Below are 20,575 nucleotides of genomic sequence, written 5' to 3'. Positions count from 1 at the left end.
ATGCAAATTGGTCATTTAGGAGGGGTTTTGGAGCTCAACCAATAGCAAAACTTGAGTTGATGTCTCCAAGAAAACAAGGGAAAAAATTAGCAGAAGTAAACAGTTTGTTTACAGAGCTTATGATACACCAGCCAAGATCTAAAATTAACTTATTTTCTAACAGAAGAGATCAGAACAGGAAGGAAGGAAAGAATAGAATACTATTTCAGCTGAGTTCTGCTAGCTGTTAGCAAGATTGTTCTTTTGTTACATATTCTGAGACCAGTGCACAGGAGTAAACAATAAAAAGTTCAATTTTCATGAGCGTGCAAGAAGCACGTAATTTAGTAGTAATTTAGATTTTTCTCTTTTTTCAGTTGTAAGCTGATGCTTATGATGACTCAGGGTTTGCTCTTTATGTGTAATTTTATCCTCTGAGAACTTCAGCATTGAGTCCTCTCAGTGCAACAATGACATTCTACTTTTGTTTGTAGCTGTTGCATTCTGCACCTTCTGCCTGGTGTTAACCATGCTAACTGCATCAAAGGAGAAGGTAACATAAAGTAGAGCTAGGCTTCTGCCGGGCAGTCAAGACCTTTGTGGTGGTTATGTCAGAGATCCTCTGTTTACATCTCATCAAAATGTAGTTTCTTGCCCCAGGATTTTTAAACAGAGATGGTGACAGGCCAGATGTAAGATTGCATTGTGAGCAGCAACCATATGTGGCAACTCACAGCAAAAACATCTCTGTGATTAAACGCAGCAAATTGCACCTCTCAAATGGTCGAAGGTGAGAGCCAGGTGTCTGTATTCTTATACTGTTTAGATTTTACACTTCATTTAGTTTTTCAGTATTTTTATTTGCAATCTCCCCATTTTCTTCACATATTCCAATGTAGGCATTTCCCACAATTTCCGCTGTTTTATTTATTTGTTTTGTTCTGTTGTTTTTCCTTTGTCTTTTCAATACCTCATTGAGATAATCTTTTATATTATCAATCTTTCCTGTTTTTCCTGTAAGCAGTTTGCAGTTCATTTCAACCCAAAAGTAATATTTATGCCACACCAGTGCTAGGAAATAATAATTTTCAACAGGAGAGAATCTAACAACCTCTCATTGACATTCAACAACGTTACCATCACTTTATCTCCCATTATCAACATTCTGGGAATCAGTATTGAACAGAAATTTACCTCACCCGTCATATAAATACTGTGGCTACAAGAGCAGATCAGAGGCTGGGAATTCCATGGCAAGTAACTTAGCTGCTGACTCCCCAAAGCTTGTCCACTATCTACAAGGCACAAGTCAGGAATGTGATGAAATACTCTTCGCTTGCATGGATGAGTGCAACTCCAACAACACTCAAGAAGCTCAACACCATCCAGGACAAAGCAGTTTATTTGTTTGACACCCTATCCATGACCTTCAAAATTCACACCCTCCATCAACTCCGAACCATGGCTGCAGTGTATACCATCTACAAGTTGCATTACAGCAACTTGCCAAGGGTCCTTTGGCAGCATCTTCCAAACCCATGGCCTCTAACACTTCGAAGAACAAAGGCAGCAGGTTTATGGGAACACCACCACCTAAAGCTTTCCTCCAAGCCACATACCATCCTGACTTGGAAATACCTCATTGCTCCTTTACTACCACTGGGTCAAAACCCTAACAGTACAGTGGTTACACCTACACCAAATAGACTGCCGCGATTCAAGGCGGTAACTCACCACTTTCTTCTCAAAGGTAATTATGCATAGGCATTAAACGCTGGCATTCTCAGTGATGCCCACATCCCAAAACAAATATTTTTAAAACTTTCTCTCCTAATTGGAGTATCTATTGTCTTTTTTTGTCCTTCTCCATCACCCTTTTCTCTTCCACCCTAAAAAGCCTTTCTTTGTCTTTCAGTTTTTATTTGAGGAAGGGTACACTTCAGAAACAAGGGCCTAACATTTCTCCATTGACTTGCTGTGTTCCCAGAATTTTAAGACATTTAATTTTTAAAAATTATTTGGAGGGTTAATAAACACAGCATTAAAATCACAAGAGCACAAGAATTAGGAGCAGAAATATTCAGACCCTTGGGCCTGCTCTGCCATTCGATAAGATCATGGTTGATCTGATTGTGGCCTCAACTTCGCTTTCCTGTCTACCCCCCATGACCCTTGACTCCCTTGTTGATCAAAAATCTACCTAACACAGCCTTGAATATATTCAATAACCCAGCCTCTACTGCTATCCGGGGAAAAGAATTTCGCAGACATATGACCCTCTGAGTGAAAAAAATTTCTCATAATCGGGAGACCCCTAATTTTTAAACTGTGCCCCATGGTTCTAGACTCCCCCTCAAGGGGAAACATCCTCCTAGCATCCACCTTGTCAAGTCCCCTCAAGGTCGTATATGTTTCAACACAATCACCACTCATTCTTCTAAACTCCAATGAGAATAGACCCAACCTGCTCAACCTTTCTTCATAAGATAACCCCTTCAACCCAGGAATCAGTCAAGTGAACCTTTTCTGAACTACTTCTAATACAGTTATATCCTTCCTTAGTAAGGAGACCAAAACTGTACACAGTATTCCAGATGCGGTCTCACTAATCCCCTATACAGCTACAGCAACATTTCCCTACTTGTATATTTGATTCCCCTTTCAATAGATGTCAACATACCATATGCCTTCACTTGCTTCACCTGCTTACCAACTTTTTGTGATTCATGCACCAGGACACCCAGATCCGTCTGTCCTGTAGAATTCTGCAATCTCTCCCCATTCAATAAATATACTGCTTTTCTATTCTTCCTGCCAAAGTGGACAAGTTTGCATTTTCCCACATTATACTCCATCTGCCAATTTTTTGCCCACCCACTTAACCTATCTAAATTCTTCTGTAGACTCCATGGCCTGAATTTTCATAAAGCCAGAAGGGCTACGCACCTCTGCCAAATTGGCACCAGAGCCCCAATTCAGGAAGTCCTGCTCCTGAACCTGGCCCCAACCATTTTTGCCCAGGGAGGGGTGTGGGGGAGGGAGGGAATGGGGGAGGATTGTACTTCACACATCCATGGTTCACTGAGGCAGCTGCACATGTGAAAGTGCAGCTGTCTTCAAACAATCCAATTTTCATTAATGGGAATTCCAAAACATGACTTGTGGGCTTTAGACATTTGAGGAAAACATATAAAGCTGCCAGAATTATTTGGAGAGGTAAGGTTACTCTTTGGGAGAGGCCAACTGCTCTTTGGGAGAGGTTAGGTATCCCTTTGGGATTGCTAAGAGTAGACATGAATGTGCATAAAAAGTGGATAAGCTGTGTGGAACTGTCAAGTCATTTAAATCTAACTGCCCTTTAAATTTTAAAAAAAAGTCCAGTCTGCAACTGAAAGAAAGGGTGCTTGCTATTTTACTGTTCATTGACATAAACCCTAGTGTTGTCATTAAAGGATTAGTGCTGCTTGACTGCTTCCACAACATCATTGTCACAGTGTTGAGGGGGCGGGGGGGGGTCTATAAATTCACAGATTGATTGACAGCTCCAAACGGTTATAAAGAGACTAGTGGTCTTTGATATGGGGCTATGAGTACAAATATTTGCCTTCATAAAGGGATTAAATATTTGAGGGAAATGTTTGTTTGCATAAGGGATTGAGTACTTGAAGAGATTTAAATTTTATCAGTGAGAGGGCTTTTTAAATACAGTGAATTTCTGCAGTGCATCCTGTAGATGGTACACACTGCTGCCAATGTTCGTCGTATCACATGGAAATATCTGAGTTAAGTTGATTCCCATGTTGAAAATGATAAATTAGTACATAATAATTTTCACCAAGATCAGACAAGACTGTCCAGGTTGGCAGAACTTTGTAATAAAAAGATGGACCATAATTAGAGAGTAGCCAAGTTCCATATCTCTGAAGGATTCAGTAACATGAAAGGAGACAGCTATCTAACACTGAAGGAAGATTTAAAAGGGATTTAAATGATATCATTGAGAAGGTTTTTTTAAATACAGTAGTCTGCAATAAGCACTTAGAATTCTTAGAATTTTATTTTATTTCATCTCACCAAGGCTTCCGCCATGGTGAATACTGGGTGAGTTGGCATGGAGGGTGTGAGGGCAAAGGGTGGTGGCTGGGGGCATGGGTTGGCATAAGTTGGCACTAAGTTGGCATGGGGCTATAAAGGACCATGGGGATGTGGGGGCATGAGTTGGCATGGAGGGTATGCGGGACCATGGGGATGTGGGGGACATAGGTTGGATTGAGATGGCACTGTTGACATAGGGACTATAAAGTGGCAGCAGTGTTTACCATCTATAAGATACACTGCAAGAACCCACCAACCCTCCTGAGACAGCACCTTCCAAAGCCACGACCACTACCATCTAGAGGGACAAGGGCAGCAAATAGATGGGAACACCACCACCTGGAATTCCCCTCCAAGCCACTCACCATCCTGACTTGGAAATATATCACCGTTCCTTCGCTGTCGCTGAGTCAAAATCCTAGAACTCCCTCCCTATCAGCACTGTCGGTGTACCTACATCACAGGAACTGTAGTGATTCAAGAAGGCAGCTCACCACCACCTTCTCAAGGGCAATTAGGGATGTGCAATAAATGCTGGCCTAGCCAGTGGCGCCACATCCCGTAAATGAATTTTAAAAATGTACCCCACTCCATAGATAATGCCTGACCACTGAGTGTTTCCAACATTTTGAGTTTTTACTCTTATTCCTTGTTAGTTTTTCTCATGAATTGAATTCACAGCTTTGTTAATTTCCAATGTTGTTTCTAAAAAGTTTTTTATTTCATTAGAGTTAGCAATTTTGTGAATTCTTGAGTAGCGGTACAAAGAGTACCAGCTCTCATTTTTATAGTTTATATCTGGCTTTAACTAATTCAATAATATTAAGAAAATATAAAGTACAACTACATGAGGTGATACAAAACACACAAAATATAACTATAGATCACAGCACATGGCTGAGATGGCAGCAGCAGCCTTGCAACAGTCCAAGCGTCCCTTCAGTCTGCCTTGTAGAGAGTTGAGAGCAGCACTGTTCATAAAATCATAGAATGTTACAGCACAGAAAATGGCTATTTGGCCCATCATACCTGTGCCAGCTCTTTGAAAGAGGTACTTAATTAGTCCCATACCGGTGCTCCTTCCCCATAGCCCAACAGATGTTTCCTTTTCCAGTATTTATCTTCCCTTTTTGGAGTTATTATTGAATTTGCTTCCAGCATCATTTCAGGCAGTGAATTCCAGATCAACAGCTTGCTGCTTGAAATAAATTTTCTCACCTTGCCTCACCTTCAGCCTATGATGTCTGGTTACTGACCCTTCTGCCATGAGAACTGTTTCTGCCTTTCTTGCTGTATCATGCTATAATTCTATGAGCATTGCTGCTCTCTAACCAGAACTTTTATTCTATAAAAACCTTCATGATTTTGAATACCTCTATTAAATCTCCTGTCACTCCTCTATGTTCTAGGGAGAACAATCCCAGCTTCTCCAAGTCTCTCCAATATAAATGAAGTTTCACATCCTGGTACCATTCTCACAAATTTCTTTCTACACTCTCTCGAAGGCCTGAACATCCTTCCTGAAGGGTAGTTCCCAGAATTAAACACAATACTCCAGCTGAGGCCCAACCATAATTTGGTAAAAGTTGCATAACTTCCTTGATTTAGTGTTCTATGCCTCTGTAGTGTCAAGCAATAGCTGGAGTAATAGGAGACTTTTGGGACTGAAAAAGAGCAGGGCTGTATAACTGTGAGGCTTCTCATTGCAACTCAGGTGGGGGATGAAGAAGCAGTTGTATAATTGGGGGCAGGGGGTTTCCTACTCCATAGTAGAAAAACAGTTGTTAGAGGCTCAGGAGAGGCCCAACGAAAGTCTTCAGCAACTGTTGAGGTGCTGATGATTGATTCTTATCAACTATCTGCAAGGTGGGGGTGGGGGAAGGAAGTTGCATAATGGTGAGCACAGCCTTTATCAGTGAGTGTAAAATACCAACAGCATTCTGAAACAAGTACTGAAGCTGCAAAACCATTTTTTTTAATTTAAAAAGCCCAGGCTGCAAAATTGGGTGCTGGTGTTGGTGCCACATGAGCCTGGAGTCCTGAAAATGGCAGTCGACCCATATCTGGCCACTTCTGGCATGGCCTGCACAGAGCTCCATGCATGGAAGGTGCCAACATGGGCATGCGTGCATGAGCTGAAAATATGCGGAGTGGGCAGATGATAATGTCACTCAGCTCCTAAAACTGATTCACCACCCTCTGAGTGAAGAAATTCCTCCTCATCTCAGTCTTAAATAGCCTGCCCCTTATTCTGAGGCTATGTTCCCTAATCCTAGACTCACCGGCTGAAGAATCCTGCTTCAGACACCGTGAAGTAAACTTTGTAGCCTTGAGTATATTAACAGCAAGTCTTTATTAACAACTCATAACTATATACATATTTACAGTAGAGGGTACAGGTATGGAGCTGACTCTATCCTAAGTCTTTACACATCTTTGTTCATCTCTAGACTGACCCTAGCTCTGAATCATGTGCCTTCTTACATCACTGTGTGGGTGGTACTGTACTCAGTCCCACATTAACCCTGTATGTACCAGACTCTACTACTACACCAGTCAGGGGAAACATTCTATCTACATCTACCCTGTCATGCCCTGTAAGAATTTTATAAGTTTCAATGAGATCACCTCTCATTCTTCAAAATTCTAGTGAATACAGGCCCAGTTTCCTCAATCTCTCCTCATAAAACAATCCCACCACCCCAGGGATTAGTCTGCCGAACCTCCGTTACACTCCCTCTATGGCAAGTATATCCTTCCTTAGATAAGGAGACCAAAACTGTACACAAATACTCCAGGTGCAGTCTCACCAAGGCTCTATACAATTGCAGCCGCCATTCCTGACATAATATCCTAGCTTGAACATCTTGATGTAAAATTATAGATGTTCTAAAAATATCGCCATACGAAAGAAGACTCCTGTACTCAAACCCCCTTGCGATGAAGGCCAACATACCACTTGACTTATTAATTTCCTGCTGCACCTGCAAGCTAGCTTTTAGTGACTTTTGAACAAGGATACCCAGGTCCCTTTAGACATCAACACTTCCCAACCTCTCACCATTTAAGAAGTGCTTTGCCTTTCTGTTTTTTCTACCAAAGTGGATAACTTCACACTTATTCCCATCCGCTGGCTTTCCTTTATCTATGCCACAAGTAACATCCTCAAAAGACTCCAACAGGTTTGTCAAACATGATTTCCCTTTCATAAATCCATGTTGACTCTGCCTAATCATATCATTATTTTCCAAGTGTCCATTTATCACATCCTTTAAAATAGATTCTAACATTTTCCCCACTACTAACAGGTCTGTAGTTCTGTTTTCTCTCTCCCTCACTTCTTAAATAGTGGGATTACATTTGCTACTTCCTAGTCTGCAGGAACCCTTCCGGAATCCGTTGAATTTTAAAAGATAACCAATAATTCATCCGCTATCTCGATAGCCACCTCCTTCAGCACTATCTGGTCCAGGCGATTCATCAACCTTCAATGCAATCAATTTTTCAAGTACTACCTCTTTATTAATACTAATTTCTTTCAGTTCCTTGTTTTCACAAGCCCCTTGGTTACCTAGTATTTCTGGGAGATTTTCTGGATCTTCCTCTGAGAAGACGGACAAAAAGTCATTGCTTGGTTTCATTTCCCCATCCTCCATTACAAATTCTCCTGTCTCCACCAGTAATGGACCCACATTTGTCCTTGCTAATGTTTTCCTTTTCACATATGTAAAGAAGGTCTTTATGTTGCTCGTTAGCTTGCATTCATATTCTCTTTTTCCTTTCTTTATCAGTTTCTGGTCCTCCTTTGCCAGATTCTAAATTTCTCCCAATCCTCGGGCTTACCACTTTTTTTTTTGGCAACCTTATAAGCCTTTGATCTAATGTAATCTTTAACTTCTTTTGTTAGCCAAGGTTTATTCACCTTTCCTGTTGGGTTTTTATGTCTTAGAGGAATGTATATTTGTTGTAGATCATGTAATACTTCTTTAAATACTAGCCATTGCATGTCTACCATCAAACCTTTTAATGTATTTTCCCAATCCACCATAGCCAACTTGCCTTTCATACTTCCATAGTTTCCTTTGTTCCGATTTAAGACCCTAGTTTCAGAATGAACTATTTCACTTTCAAACTTAATAGCCAGGATTTCCCAGTCGGTGAGCAGGGGGCGGGGCCCGCTCGCCAACACGTAAAATGAAGCGGGATGACGTCGGGCGAAACTCCCGATGTCACCCCGCGTCATTTCAATTTTCAGATAGGCGGGGGCTCAGCAGAATCAGCTGGGCACCCACTGACCTGTCAATGGCCAATTGAGGCCATTGACAGAGTCATTAAAGTAAATAATGGACCTGCCCATCCAAGCTTAAAGTTAGCAGGCAGGCCAGGAGCCCTGGCAGGCATTAGAAAAAGCATGAAACCTCATCTAGGGGCGGGATGAGGCTTCATGGTAGGTTTTTAAAAATGTAATTAAACTGTATTTAAAAGTGATGGACATGTCCCAACTCAGGTGACAGTGTCACATGAGGGGACATATCGGGGAATTTTTTTTTCTATTTTTAAGATTTTTTACTGTGGAGCCGATCTCCCTGAGGCAGCACTTAGCCTCAGGGAGATGAATGCACTCTTTCGTGCGCATGCGCGGAAGAGCGCACTCTCGGCTGAGGGAATCCCACCCAGCTCCCCCCTGCCCGCACAGGAAGCGCATAGCGCTTCCGTGTGGACATCACGCTGGGGGATCTTAATTGGCCCACCCATGTAAAATGGCAGAGCGCCCCCGATTGGGGGCACCGAACAGAGGCGGCCTCCACGCGTTCGCTCTTCAACTTCCCCCCTGACGGGGGGGAAATTCTGCCCAGTGTAAAATTCTATCATATTATGACCACTATTTTCTAAAGGCTCCTTGACAGCAGGGTTATCAATTAGCTCTTTCTTATTACATGATATTAAATCTAAACTTGCCTGATATCCAGCTGGTCCTTCAATGTACTACTTCAGAAACTGATCTCATACACACTCCTGAAATTCACCCTGCACAGCATTAGTGCCAGTTAGGTTTATCCAGTATATATATATATAAATTGAAGTCACTCATTATTATGTATTATCCATGCTACATGCAGTTCTAATTTCTTGATTTATACCCAACATTGCCACTACAATTTCGTGGCCTATAAATAACTCCCGCCAATGTTTGCTGTTTCTTGATGTTTCTTAGTTACATCCAAACTGATTCTACATCTTGATCCATCAAGCGAAGATTCTCTCTCATTAATATACTGATCTTGTCCCTTATTAACAGTGCTACCCCACCTGCTTTTCCTTTTTGCCTATCTTTCCTAAATGATGAATATCCTTGAATACTCAGTTCTCTGTCTTGGTCACCATGTAACCATGGGCAGAATTTTGCCCTTGATGGGCGGGTGGGCCCCACCAGCTCGGCAGCAGGGGGGCAGCCGATCACTGCCGCCAAAACGGGCCCCGCCGCCATTTTAAGTGGGCAGGCCAATTAAGGCCCGCCCAGCGGGCCACCCGACAGGAAACGCTATGCGCTTCCTGTGCGGAGGGGGGGGGAAATTCCCCAACTGTCAGAGTGCGCTCTTTCGCGCATGCGCACACAGCTCCCTGAGACTAAGTGCTGTCTCAGGGAGATCGGTGAAAGGTTTATAAACATCAAAAATAGAAAAATAAAAAAATAATTAACATGTCCTCCTCATGTGACAATGTCACGTGAGATGGGACATGTTAATAAAATGCACAGAAACTTTATTAAACTTTTAAAAAACCGACATGAAACCTCATCCCACCGGTGGATGAGGTTTCATGTGTTATCAGAAGCCTGCTGGGGCTCCTGGCCTGCCCGCCAGCCTTAAGGTTGGACGGACAGGGCCTTTAATTGGTTTAACTATCCTGTCAATGGCCTCAATTGGCCATTGACAGGTCAGCAGGTGCACAGCTGATTTCGCTGTCCGCCCGCCTTCCTGAATATTTAAATGGACCGGGATGACGTCGGGGGTTCCTCCCGACATCATTCAGCGTCATTTTCGCATCGGCGAGCGGGCCCCACCCCCAGCTCACCGACAGAAAAATTCTGCCCTATGTCTCCAAAATGGCAATTAAATCATACCATTTACTTCTATTTGTGCCTTCAAATCATCTACTTTGTTGTGAATGCTGTGTACATTCAGATAGAGTGCCCTTAACTTTGTCCTTTTAACATTAATCTGCGTTCTGATCCTATTTGCTAATTGCCTTTGCTTCATCTGCCTTTGAATTTCACTTACCACCTTTCTACTTCCTGTTACCAGTTTTGCTGCCCTCCAATCTGAACTCCTCCTCAGGTTCCTGTCCCCCTGCCAATCTAGTTTAAATCCTCCCCAACAGCTCTAGCAAATCTTCCTGCAAGATGTTAGTCCCAGTCCCACTAAGGTGCACTCGTCCATTTTGTACAGGTCCCACCTGCCCCAGAACTGATCCCAATGCCTCAGAAATCTGTTGCCCTCTCTTCCAACCAATTCTCCAGCCACATGTTCAATTGTTCAGTCCTCCTATTCCTATGCTCACTGGCACATGGCACTGGGAGTAATCCTGAGATTGCTGCTTTTGAGGCCCTGATTTTTAATTTCTTTCTTAACTCCCTAAAACCTGCATCCAGGGCCTCATCCCTCTTCCTATCTATGTCGTTGGTACCAATGTGGACCACAACCTCTGGCAGTTCGCCCTCCCCCAGAAGAATGCCCTGCAGCCACTCTATGACATCCTTGACCCTGGCACCAGGGAGGCAACATACCATCCTGCAGTCACGTGTACGACCACAGAAATGCCTATCTGCTCCCCTAACTAACGAATCCCCTATCACCATTGCTCTTCCAATCTTCTTTCTCCCATCCTGTGCAGCTGAGTCACCCATGGTGCCACAGACTTGGCTCTTGCTGCGGTCCTCTGAGGAACCATCACCCTCACCAATATCCAAAATGGATAACCAGTTAGCAAGCTAGATCAACGCAGAGAACTCCTGCACTACCTGAATGGTTCTCTTGGACTGCCTGGTGGACATATATTCGTTCTCTGCCTGCATGCTCAAAACTTGCGGTGTGGCCACCTCTGTAAACATGCTATCCATGTAGTTCTCTGCCTCGCAGATGCACCACAGTGAGTCCAGCTGCCACTCGAGTTCCGAAACCCAGAGCTAAAGTTTCTGCAGCTGGTGACACTTCCTGCAGATATTTTTGTCTGGGATACATGGTACACCCATGACTTCCCACATGCCACAGGATGCATCTTCCACTTGGCCGAGCTGCCCTGCCATATCTTAACTTTACAAACTATTTATTAGAAGTAGAATAAGTAGAATAACTCACCAGTTACTCACCAATCAGCTTCATCTCCTGTACTGAAGTAAGAACCAAATACTGGGGCCTGTAAAAGGTAGAAAAAGGAAGGAGCACCACTTTCCCCTCTTCACTAAACTCCTTCACCCATCAAACTCCCAGCTTCTCACTCTGTTAAGCTGTACTCCATGCTAGTGAAGTTATAGGTAGTAAAGTTTACTAATACTAATAAAAATCTTACAATTACTAATAAATTACCTGAGTTTTAAAAAAAATAAATGAGCAAAATTGTCACCAACCCATCACTCCCCTGTTTCCCTGTGATGTGAGACTTTGATATTTCTCAGAACCCGGTGGGTTCTCAGACTGGCTAGCTCTCCGTGCTCTTTTTAAAATGAAGGCTCCGCCACTCTTCGCCCCTTTTTAAAAATCATCGCATCCTCGTGGCCAAAATCCTGAAATAAAAGACTCCACAAAAAACAATTCATAGCAACTTTATCCAACAATGTTTCAAATAATACACACAAAACTGAACTATCTGCTCTTGTGCCTCCCCTTAGTTCCTCTCTAGCAGGTGTCTTTGCTTGTCGTAGTGTTCCTTCACAGTGCTACCCCAGTGGCTGCAGCAAGGTTGGTGGAAGGCTGCTGACTTTCAGTGGGGGAGGCTGCAGCTGGCCTTGCAGGGTGACTTTGAGCAGCTCTGGCCCTTAAGGGCCCAGCTTCAGACTGCACCAACTGGGCGTGGGTGGTAACAGTCTGGACTGGCTGGCTGACAGGCAACAGCAAGGGCACTGGCAGAGTGGCAGTGGTGGAAGGAGGAATGCAATCATCCTGGGAGTGGACAGCAGATTTGTGTACCGCAGAGCTGCTGCCACACCCATAGGGTGCTCCTCAGCAATCCTGGTGATCACATGGGGCACAGATTACTGTACTAGTATGACACGCTGCTTGCCCCATTGAGCTCTGGTATCTGCAACCATGATGGTAGCAGTCTGTGTCTGCACGGCAATGAGCTGAGCTTGCATTGCAATGTGCAGAGATCTCAGGATCTCAGTCACATTGCGTGCATTCTGCTTGTGCTGCAGTGGAAGTTGGGACTTCGGCAGTCAGAAACGGAATCACTGCTGGATCCCCAAGTACTGTCACTGAATTGGACACCACTTCCACCCTGGAAAGGGTAGACTGCGAGCCCTGTGCTGCGCCCTATGCCAGGTTGGAACCTGACTTCTTCGTGCTCCTTGACAGTGACAGCAGGCTCTGTGGCAGACCTGCCAGGGCACCAAGCAACACAGTGTGCATGCCCATCAGTCTTTGCCTATACCCCACCCCATTGAAGTCCTCATCTGAATACTCTACTGCAGAATCTGTCTGCGACCTCACCTTCTGGGGAGTTAGCATATACACTATTCATTCCCCTTGCCCTTGTTTAGCCCACTTGTGCGCAGAAACTCATCACCTTTTGATCCCATCTCTATACTACCCTCTACAGTATGTACAGTGCCAGTATCTGAGATGGTGGCTGTGAGTGTCAGATCAAGTGACAGTGATTCTTTATCAGACATGTGTCCTTTCTTACACCCTTCACGGTGAGGCTGCACTGGCTGGTCAGGCTGCAGTTCTTGGATATCTGAAAACATAAATGCAAAAGGGAAAGGTTGGGTGAGGGTAGGGAGGCATTGGGTGAAAAGCAGGAGATCCATGGTCACACCATATATGTCTTACACTTCATGCTGGATAGCTGAATGAGGGTGAAGTGGGATTTGAGGAGGTGCATAAGGCAGGAACATACTGTCATCCTGAATGTTCACAGTGACACCGGTTGCTCAGGCACTGCCATACCAATAATTCACAGCGCCTTTTCCTTCAAGAGGCTCAGCAGATGATGGCCTGCATGTCCACCATTGGCTCCCTGTTGTTGTCTTCTGTTATCTGCGACCTTGTCATGCAAGAGAGAGGGAAGAGTATCAGTGAGTGTGTTTCAGTGTGTTTCAGTGATGTGCCTGTCATAGCTGACTAGCTGGAAATGGGTGGAAGCTGCAAGATGTGGGTGTAAGGCATTGATAAGCTCATGAATTGAGCATCTGAATGTTAGGCACAAGTACTGATTGTTAAGAGATTGCGATGGGTGAGCCATAGGGTGCTTTGATCAGTGTTTGAGGTTTGTGATTGGTATGTTATAGTTCACTCACGGAGTCTGCATTGCTTTGGCACCATGCATTTTTACATGAATGTTATAGTCTGGGCTCCAACTTTCTTTCCATCATATAGCTGACCAGAAATCTCTCCCACTCTTACCACCTGCGATTTGTGTGTATTGGAAGAATCTGCAGATTGGTACTCTACTTGTTCGGCTGCATTATGAATACACCTTCCTTGGCCATCAAGTCCTGGGTGGGACTTGAACCTAGAGCTTCTGGCTTAGAGGCAGGGACATTACCCACTGTGCCACAAGACCTCCTGTTGGATGGGTAGGAGTTAGCATCTGAAGATGTTTTCACTGACCTTGACCATTCGCGTGATGTCATTGTGCTTTTTCCGACACTGCAGCCAAATCCTCTGGGTTACTCCTTCAATTGATCTTGTGGCTGTCTGCTCCTATTCCATTCACAGTAAGTGCCTCGAAGGTCTCCTGGCCCCCTGTGGGAACATGACCTCGCTCCTGCTTTCCGCCTCCTGGACTATGGCCTTCAATGCCACATCAAAAAACTTGGGAGCCCTCTCTCTGGCCTCTCTCTGTTGGTGCTTTAACTCCTTCTCTGATAGTTCCACCAACTGTTGCAGCCTGAATGCACCACCTCTTTCAGAGGTGCAGGCTGCCTTTAAGTATTGCAGGCTAGCTGTAACTTGTGCTTGTCATGCACACATCTGAATGCCCTGCTGAATGTGCAGCCACTAAACATGGTGTTTGATGCTGGTCTGTACATGCAGCAGGATGTTCAGGTGCATGCATGGCATCACAATCTTGCTGATGAGCAAACAGCAAAAAGTTTATGTGCTGCCTGCATCATCTCAACCAAGCACAGGGTAATTCTCCCCACCTCCCCCCAAAACCGGCACTATCAAATTTTTAACTCCAAAGATGAAGACCTTTCTTGGCAATACCAACCTATTCTTTAAGACAGCCATAGCACTGAAACTTTAGCTCCTGGAAGCTGTGATGCCAGGTTTTTCTGGGAGCGGTTTGTTCCTGAGTTGCACATGGAAATCTGAGTGTGCAAGAATCTGATTTATGTGCAGTTTACATCGCCGCACCCACAACCATTGCAGTCAGGTGAAATGGAATTTAGTATATTCATCAAAATAGGCAAGCAGATTCATGTTTAAATTATTTCAATAAAGGTAACACCTTTGACAATACATTCCTTCAGCGCAGAACTGATGTGATTACCAGTACAAATCACAGAGAGTGTTTTGAACCTATGATATTCCTGACTTCTGAATCACAAATTTTCCCATCTGACCCAAGCTGATACTTGACAGTTTTTTGCCATGATGTTTACTAACAGAGAAAATGTTTGTGTGAGAGACTTTCTGTGGACATGATTTAAACTAATTCAGAATGCTGAGGTGCGGCTGCCAGTTGTTGATTTAACACTGAAGGCCTGGCTTAATTGTTAGCTACTCTTGTGGTCATAGCTAGCATACCCTACTAATGAAGCAATTGATTGTGACTATATACAGCTCTGGAGAGAATGTAGGCAGCGCTTATTTTGAAGTATTGTTGGGCAACATGCCTTTCTAATTAAAAATAAGCAAAATACCATGGATGCTGGTCAAAACAGAAAACGTTGAAAACACTTAGCCAGTCAGGCTCTATGTAGTGAGAAAAACAGTGTTAATGACACCGATATTTGTGAGGAAAGGATGTTGGGGAGTGGGGGAGGATGTTTAGTAGTTGGGAAACCGCCTCCTGCTGAAGTTAATGGCAGGACCTGAGTACCATTCATGGGATCTGTCTCCTGGCTGCAGCCAATTAGATTGAGGGGTTTGTGGGAAGGTTACCACACAAGAGATTGATATACAAGATATGGGCTCATGCAGTTGAGGGAAATATATAATCATGTATGGAGGACTGATTATTAGACAGGAAGCAGAATGGAGGGATAAACAGGGCATTTCAAGTTGGCAGGCAGTAACTAGTGGAATGTCACGAGGGTCAGTGCTGGAGCCTCAGCTATTTACAATCTATATTAATGACTTAGAAGAGACCAAGAGTAATGTGTATCTAAATTTGCTGATAATACAAAGGTGGTGATATTAGCCGTAAGAAGGTCACAAAGAGGCTGCAAAGAGATATGGATAGGTTAAGTGAGTGAGCAACAAGGTGGCAGATGCAGTATACTATGGGAAAGTGTGTCGTCATTCACTTTGGTTGTAAGAATAGAAAAGCAGAATATTTTTTAAATGGCATGGAAACTTTTCAATATTGATGCTCAAAGAGACTTGGGTGTACTCATACAAGGGACATAGAGAGTTAGCGTGTAAGGAATTGTGAGGAAGGAATTGAACCTGGGAATTATGTGGTGAGTGACTCACCTCCTGACTCCCCAAAGCCTGTCCACCATCTACAAGTCACAAGTCAGGAGTGTGATGGAATACTCTCCACTTTCCTGGATGAGTGCTTCTCCAACAACACTCAAGAAGCTCAACACCGTCCAGGAAAAAGCAGCCCACTTAATTGACACCCCATCCGCCACCTTCAACATTCCCTTCCTCCACCATCAACACACAATGGCAGTAGTGTGTATCATCTACAAGATGCACTGCAGCAACTCGCCAAGGCTCCTTCAACAGCACCTTCTAAACCTGTGACTTCTACTGCCTAGAAGGACAAGGGCAGCACATACATGGGAACACCACCACCTGCAAGTTCCCCTCCAAGCCACACACCATCCTGACTTGGAAATATATCACCATTCCTTCACTGTCCCTGAGTCAAAATCCTGGAACTCCCTCCCTAATTACATTATGGGTGTACCTACACCACATAGACTACAGCAGTTCAAGAAGGCAGCTGACAAGCACCTTCTCAAGGACAATAAATGTTGGCCTAGTCAGCAACACCCACATTCAATGAATGATTAACAAAAATGTACTCCAGCAGTTAGGAAGGTAAATGCCATACTGACTTTTATTGCAAGGGGTTTGGAGTACAAGAATAAGGAAGTCTTGTTACAATTGTAAGGGGCTTTGGTAGACCACACCTGAAGAACTGTGTGCAGTTTTATTCTCTGTATCTAAGGAAGAATATGCTTGCATTGGAGGCAGTGCAGCAAAGCTACACTGGATTAGTTCCTGGAATGAAAGGATTGTCCTATAATGAGAATTTGAGTAATTTGAGTCTATACTCTTTGGAATTTAAATTAATGAGAGGTGATCTTATTGAACTGAAGGGGCTTAACAGAGTAGACACAGTGAGGTTGTTTTGCTTGGCTGAAGAATCTAGAACATGGGAGCACGGTCTCAGGATAAAGGGTTGATCATTCAGAACTTGAGATGAAGAGAAATTTCTTCACTCAGAGGGTTGTAAATGTTTGGAATTGTCTCCTTTAGAGGGTTTTGGATGTTTCATCATTGAGGAAATTTAAGGCTGGGATAGATTTTTGGACTTCTTTTATTCTTTAATGGGATGTGAGTGTCACTGGCAGGGCCAGCATTTGTTGTTCATTCCTAGTTGCTCTTGAGAAGGTGATATTGAGGTGCCATCTTGAACCGCTGCAGTCCATATCTTGGGTGCTGTTAGAAAGGGAGTTCTCCAGGATTTTGACCAAGCGATAATGAAGGAATGGTGATATAGTTCCAAGTCAGGGTAACATGTGGCTTGGAGGGAAACTTGCAGATAGCGGTGTTCCCATTCATTTGCTACCCTTGCCCTTTTGGTTGGTAGAGGTCATGGATTTGGAAGGTGCTGTCACAGAATCACAGATTCACAGAATCACAGATTGCAGAAGAGGCTCTTCGGCCCATCGAGTCTGCACTGACACGTGAGAAACACCTGATCTACCTACCTAAACCCATTTACCAGCACTTGGCCCATAGCCTTGAATGTTATGACGTGCCAAGTGCTCATCCAGGTACTTTTTAAAGGATGTGAGGCAACCCGCCTCCACCACCCTCCCAGGCAGCGCATTCCAGACCGTCACCACCCTCTGGGTAAAAAAGTTTTTCCTCACATCCCCCCTAAACCTCCTGCCCCTCACCTTCGTCCCAGGCAACATCCTGGTGAATCTCCTCTGCACCCCCTCCAGTGCAATTGGAGGAGCCTTAGTGAGTTATTATAGTCCATCTTGTATACTGTACACACTCAGGGAATCGAGGAATACGGGGAGCAGGCAGGAAAGGGAATTGAGGCTGAAGATCAGCCATGATTGTATTGAATGACAGAGCAGGATCAAGGGGCCAGATGGTCCACTCCTGCTCTTATTTTTTATTTTCTTATGTTTAAACTGGAAGTCAGCAGATTCGAGATAGGTTGGGTTTGAGTTTGAAATTTTTTACGCTTTAATTTCCCACCCCACTCAAACACATATATTTTGGTGGTGGGGAGGTGAAAATTGCCCTCAACATTTAAGGTCAATGCAACAGCTTTTAAGCAAGAAAAGAGCCTGGGACACAGGGGCTGGAAAGGAATAAAAAGATGTCTCTGATAGGGTGGGTGACAAGAATGATTACATAACAAAAGTGATGATGACACAAGAGTAGGAAGAAAAGATAGGTCCAGAGGAGGAGGGAATGATTGCAGCATTCAGTATTACTCCAGTATTCCAAGAGATTTGGCAGCTTTTTTGGCATAAACATTATCAGAATTAATTGGAAACAATGAATATAGAATTGTATTTTGCACTGATCAAACAGTGCTATATTGTATATTAAGAGATTTATTTTTATTTTGTTAGATAATGTCACAAATGCCACCGTGAGAACTTACTGGCTGACGCTTGAATTTGACACAGTTTACATGGTACATATGACTGCCACAACAGCTGCTGGAGAAGGGGCAAAGGGAGCAGAGACAGCCATCAAACTAGGTAAGTAACTCATTGCAAGAACTTTTAACCCCTGAGAACTGGTGGGCGAGGAGATAAGATTTTGGTCCTCAACCTGGCTCCAACGTGCTCACTTTTTTAACAGAGGCACCTTTGGATGGCTGCAAATAACCTCCTGACCAAAGTCAGGGTTTTAATTGGTGCAGGCAGTGAGTAGTTATTGCTGTAAGCAGCATCCCTTGGTGACATTAATGATGTGTTTTAAAGTGAATTTAACAGGCTTAAATTCCAGCATCTCCAGCATGGGTTTCCCAGGGGTCAGATTGAGCCACAGTTCAGTGTGTATTTAAATTTGTGGTTGCCCCGTCTGAATCGCCTTACTTATTCCAGTTGGTGTCTCAGTTCCCTCAAGTAAACATTTGGCAGACGTCTTGTGTAGATGCAGCTTCTTCTCAACTTTGGAGATTTTCAAATTGTCAAGATCAGGATGAGAGGTGTGTTAGGTGTTAGGTGTTTGACAGCACACTACAAGAGGAAGACCATCGCTATCCATGGCAGTGATGCTGTGCTGTGGTGGGATCAGTAATTGCACAAAAGGGGGCAAAAGTTGCAGGAGACACTATGCACATCACAGGGTTTACAGACAGAGTTCCTTGACCTCTCAGAAGTGCACTGCTTCTGTAGGCTGATGTTGTCACACCAGGTGGTGACAGACATCTGCAGCCTCAAGAAGGCCTGCCAGACCTGCCATACACACACTGCCAGTGACTGTGAACGTCACCACCACACTCAATTCGTTTGCTTCTGGTTCCTTCCAGGATGGTTCCGGGGACATTCCGAGGGTCTCACAGCCAGCTGAACATAAATGCATAATGGATGGATTGTTTGCCAGGTCTTGGTGTTATGTAAACTTCCCTTCTGATGGAAATAACCAGGATAGAACTCTCTGGTTAGATTCCCACATGTACAGGGTGCTATTGACTGCACAAAGTGACTTGGGGGAGAATTTTCTCCCCATCGGGGGGGTTGGATGGGAGCGGGCGCAGGCGGGCACACCGCCATTTTACATGGGTGGGCCAATTAAGGCCTGCCCAGCGTGACACGCACCCGGAAGCACTGTGTGCTCCCTGTGCGGGCGGGGGGAGGAGGCTGAGTCAGGGCCTGCGCTCTTTCACGCATGCATGCGAAAGAGCGCAGAAATCTCCCTGAGGCACAGAGCTGCCTCAAAGAGGTTAGTTTGATTTTTGAAAATTTTAATAAAGAAAAAAAAAATTTTAAGACATGTCCCCTCATGTGACAGTGTCACATGAGCTGGGACATGTCAATGAATTTTATTAAAAATTTTTATTAAACTTTAAAAACTTTCATGAAACCTCATCTCGCCCGTGGATGAGGCTTCATGATAAATGCCTGGGCCTTTCGCCTACACACCAACCTTAAGGTTGGACGGGCAGCTCAGTTAATTAGTTTAATTGTTGTTTAAATGGCCTTAATAGGCCTTTGACAGTTTGGCGGGTGCACAGCCGACTCCATTGCGCGCCTGCCAAGCACAAGCTCTGAATGACGTGCGGTGACGTCGGGACTCACCCCCGACGTGGCCACGCGTCATTTTGTGTATCGACGAGTAGGCCCCAGCCCCGCTCGCCAGCCCAAAGATTCTGGCCTTGGTGCTTTTATAAACCACAAGGGATATTTGTTTGTCACAGCTGTAATGCAAACACAAGAAGAGGTTCATGCAAGTTTGTAGCAGATTCCTTAGGAGCTGCCACGGTGCTTTCAAACTGCACCCAACCAAGATCCCAGGCCTTTTTGTTCCAGGAAGCAGACTTCAGGGCCAGCTCATATTGTGGCCACGGCAGCCACAGGAGAAACTTTGCACATGATATCTGTGAGGAATTCTGTCAATGAGACACAGGAGCACTTCAATAAGAACTATATGACACGAGGTTTGTCACCCATCAAATCATTCACGTGTTGAAGCTGTGCTTCAGGTGTCTGGAGGCACCCCTCAATACTCACCAGTAAGAGTATCCAAAATAACAGTGGTGTGTTGCAACACAGTTTTGACAATCCATGCTTAAAGTTCAGCCATTGATGAAATGAAGTCATTACATGCATGTCAGAGATGTCTGTAATTCTTTTCTCCAGTAAACTGAAGGTTCCTGTCCCTCCATCTGAGAATGAGAG

General features: G+C 44.2%; 1 protein-coding gene across 1 annotated transcript in view; it reads left to right on the top strand.

Moving 5' to 3' along the window:
- The window catches only part of LOC144692759 (interleukin-12 receptor subunit beta-2-like), a 54,336-nt gene that overhangs the window by 10,968 nt on the left and 22,793 nt on the right, over positions 1-20,575 (top strand). Inside the window, exon 5 of the mRNA XM_078561840.1 lies at positions 18,299-18,430. Within this exon, the coding sequence (XP_078417966.1) occupies positions 18,299-18,430 (132 nt within the window). The remainder of the gene's footprint in view (positions 1-18,298; positions 18,431-20,575) is intronic.

This window comes from Cetorhinus maximus, chromosome 17, assembly GCF_964194155.1.
Source record: "Cetorhinus maximus chromosome 17, sCetMax3.hap1.1, whole genome shotgun sequence".
NCBI classification, from domain to species: Eukaryota; Metazoa; Chordata; class Chondrichthyes; order Lamniformes; family Cetorhinidae; genus Cetorhinus; species Cetorhinus maximus.
This window is presented reverse-complemented; position numbering and strand designations above follow the sequence as displayed.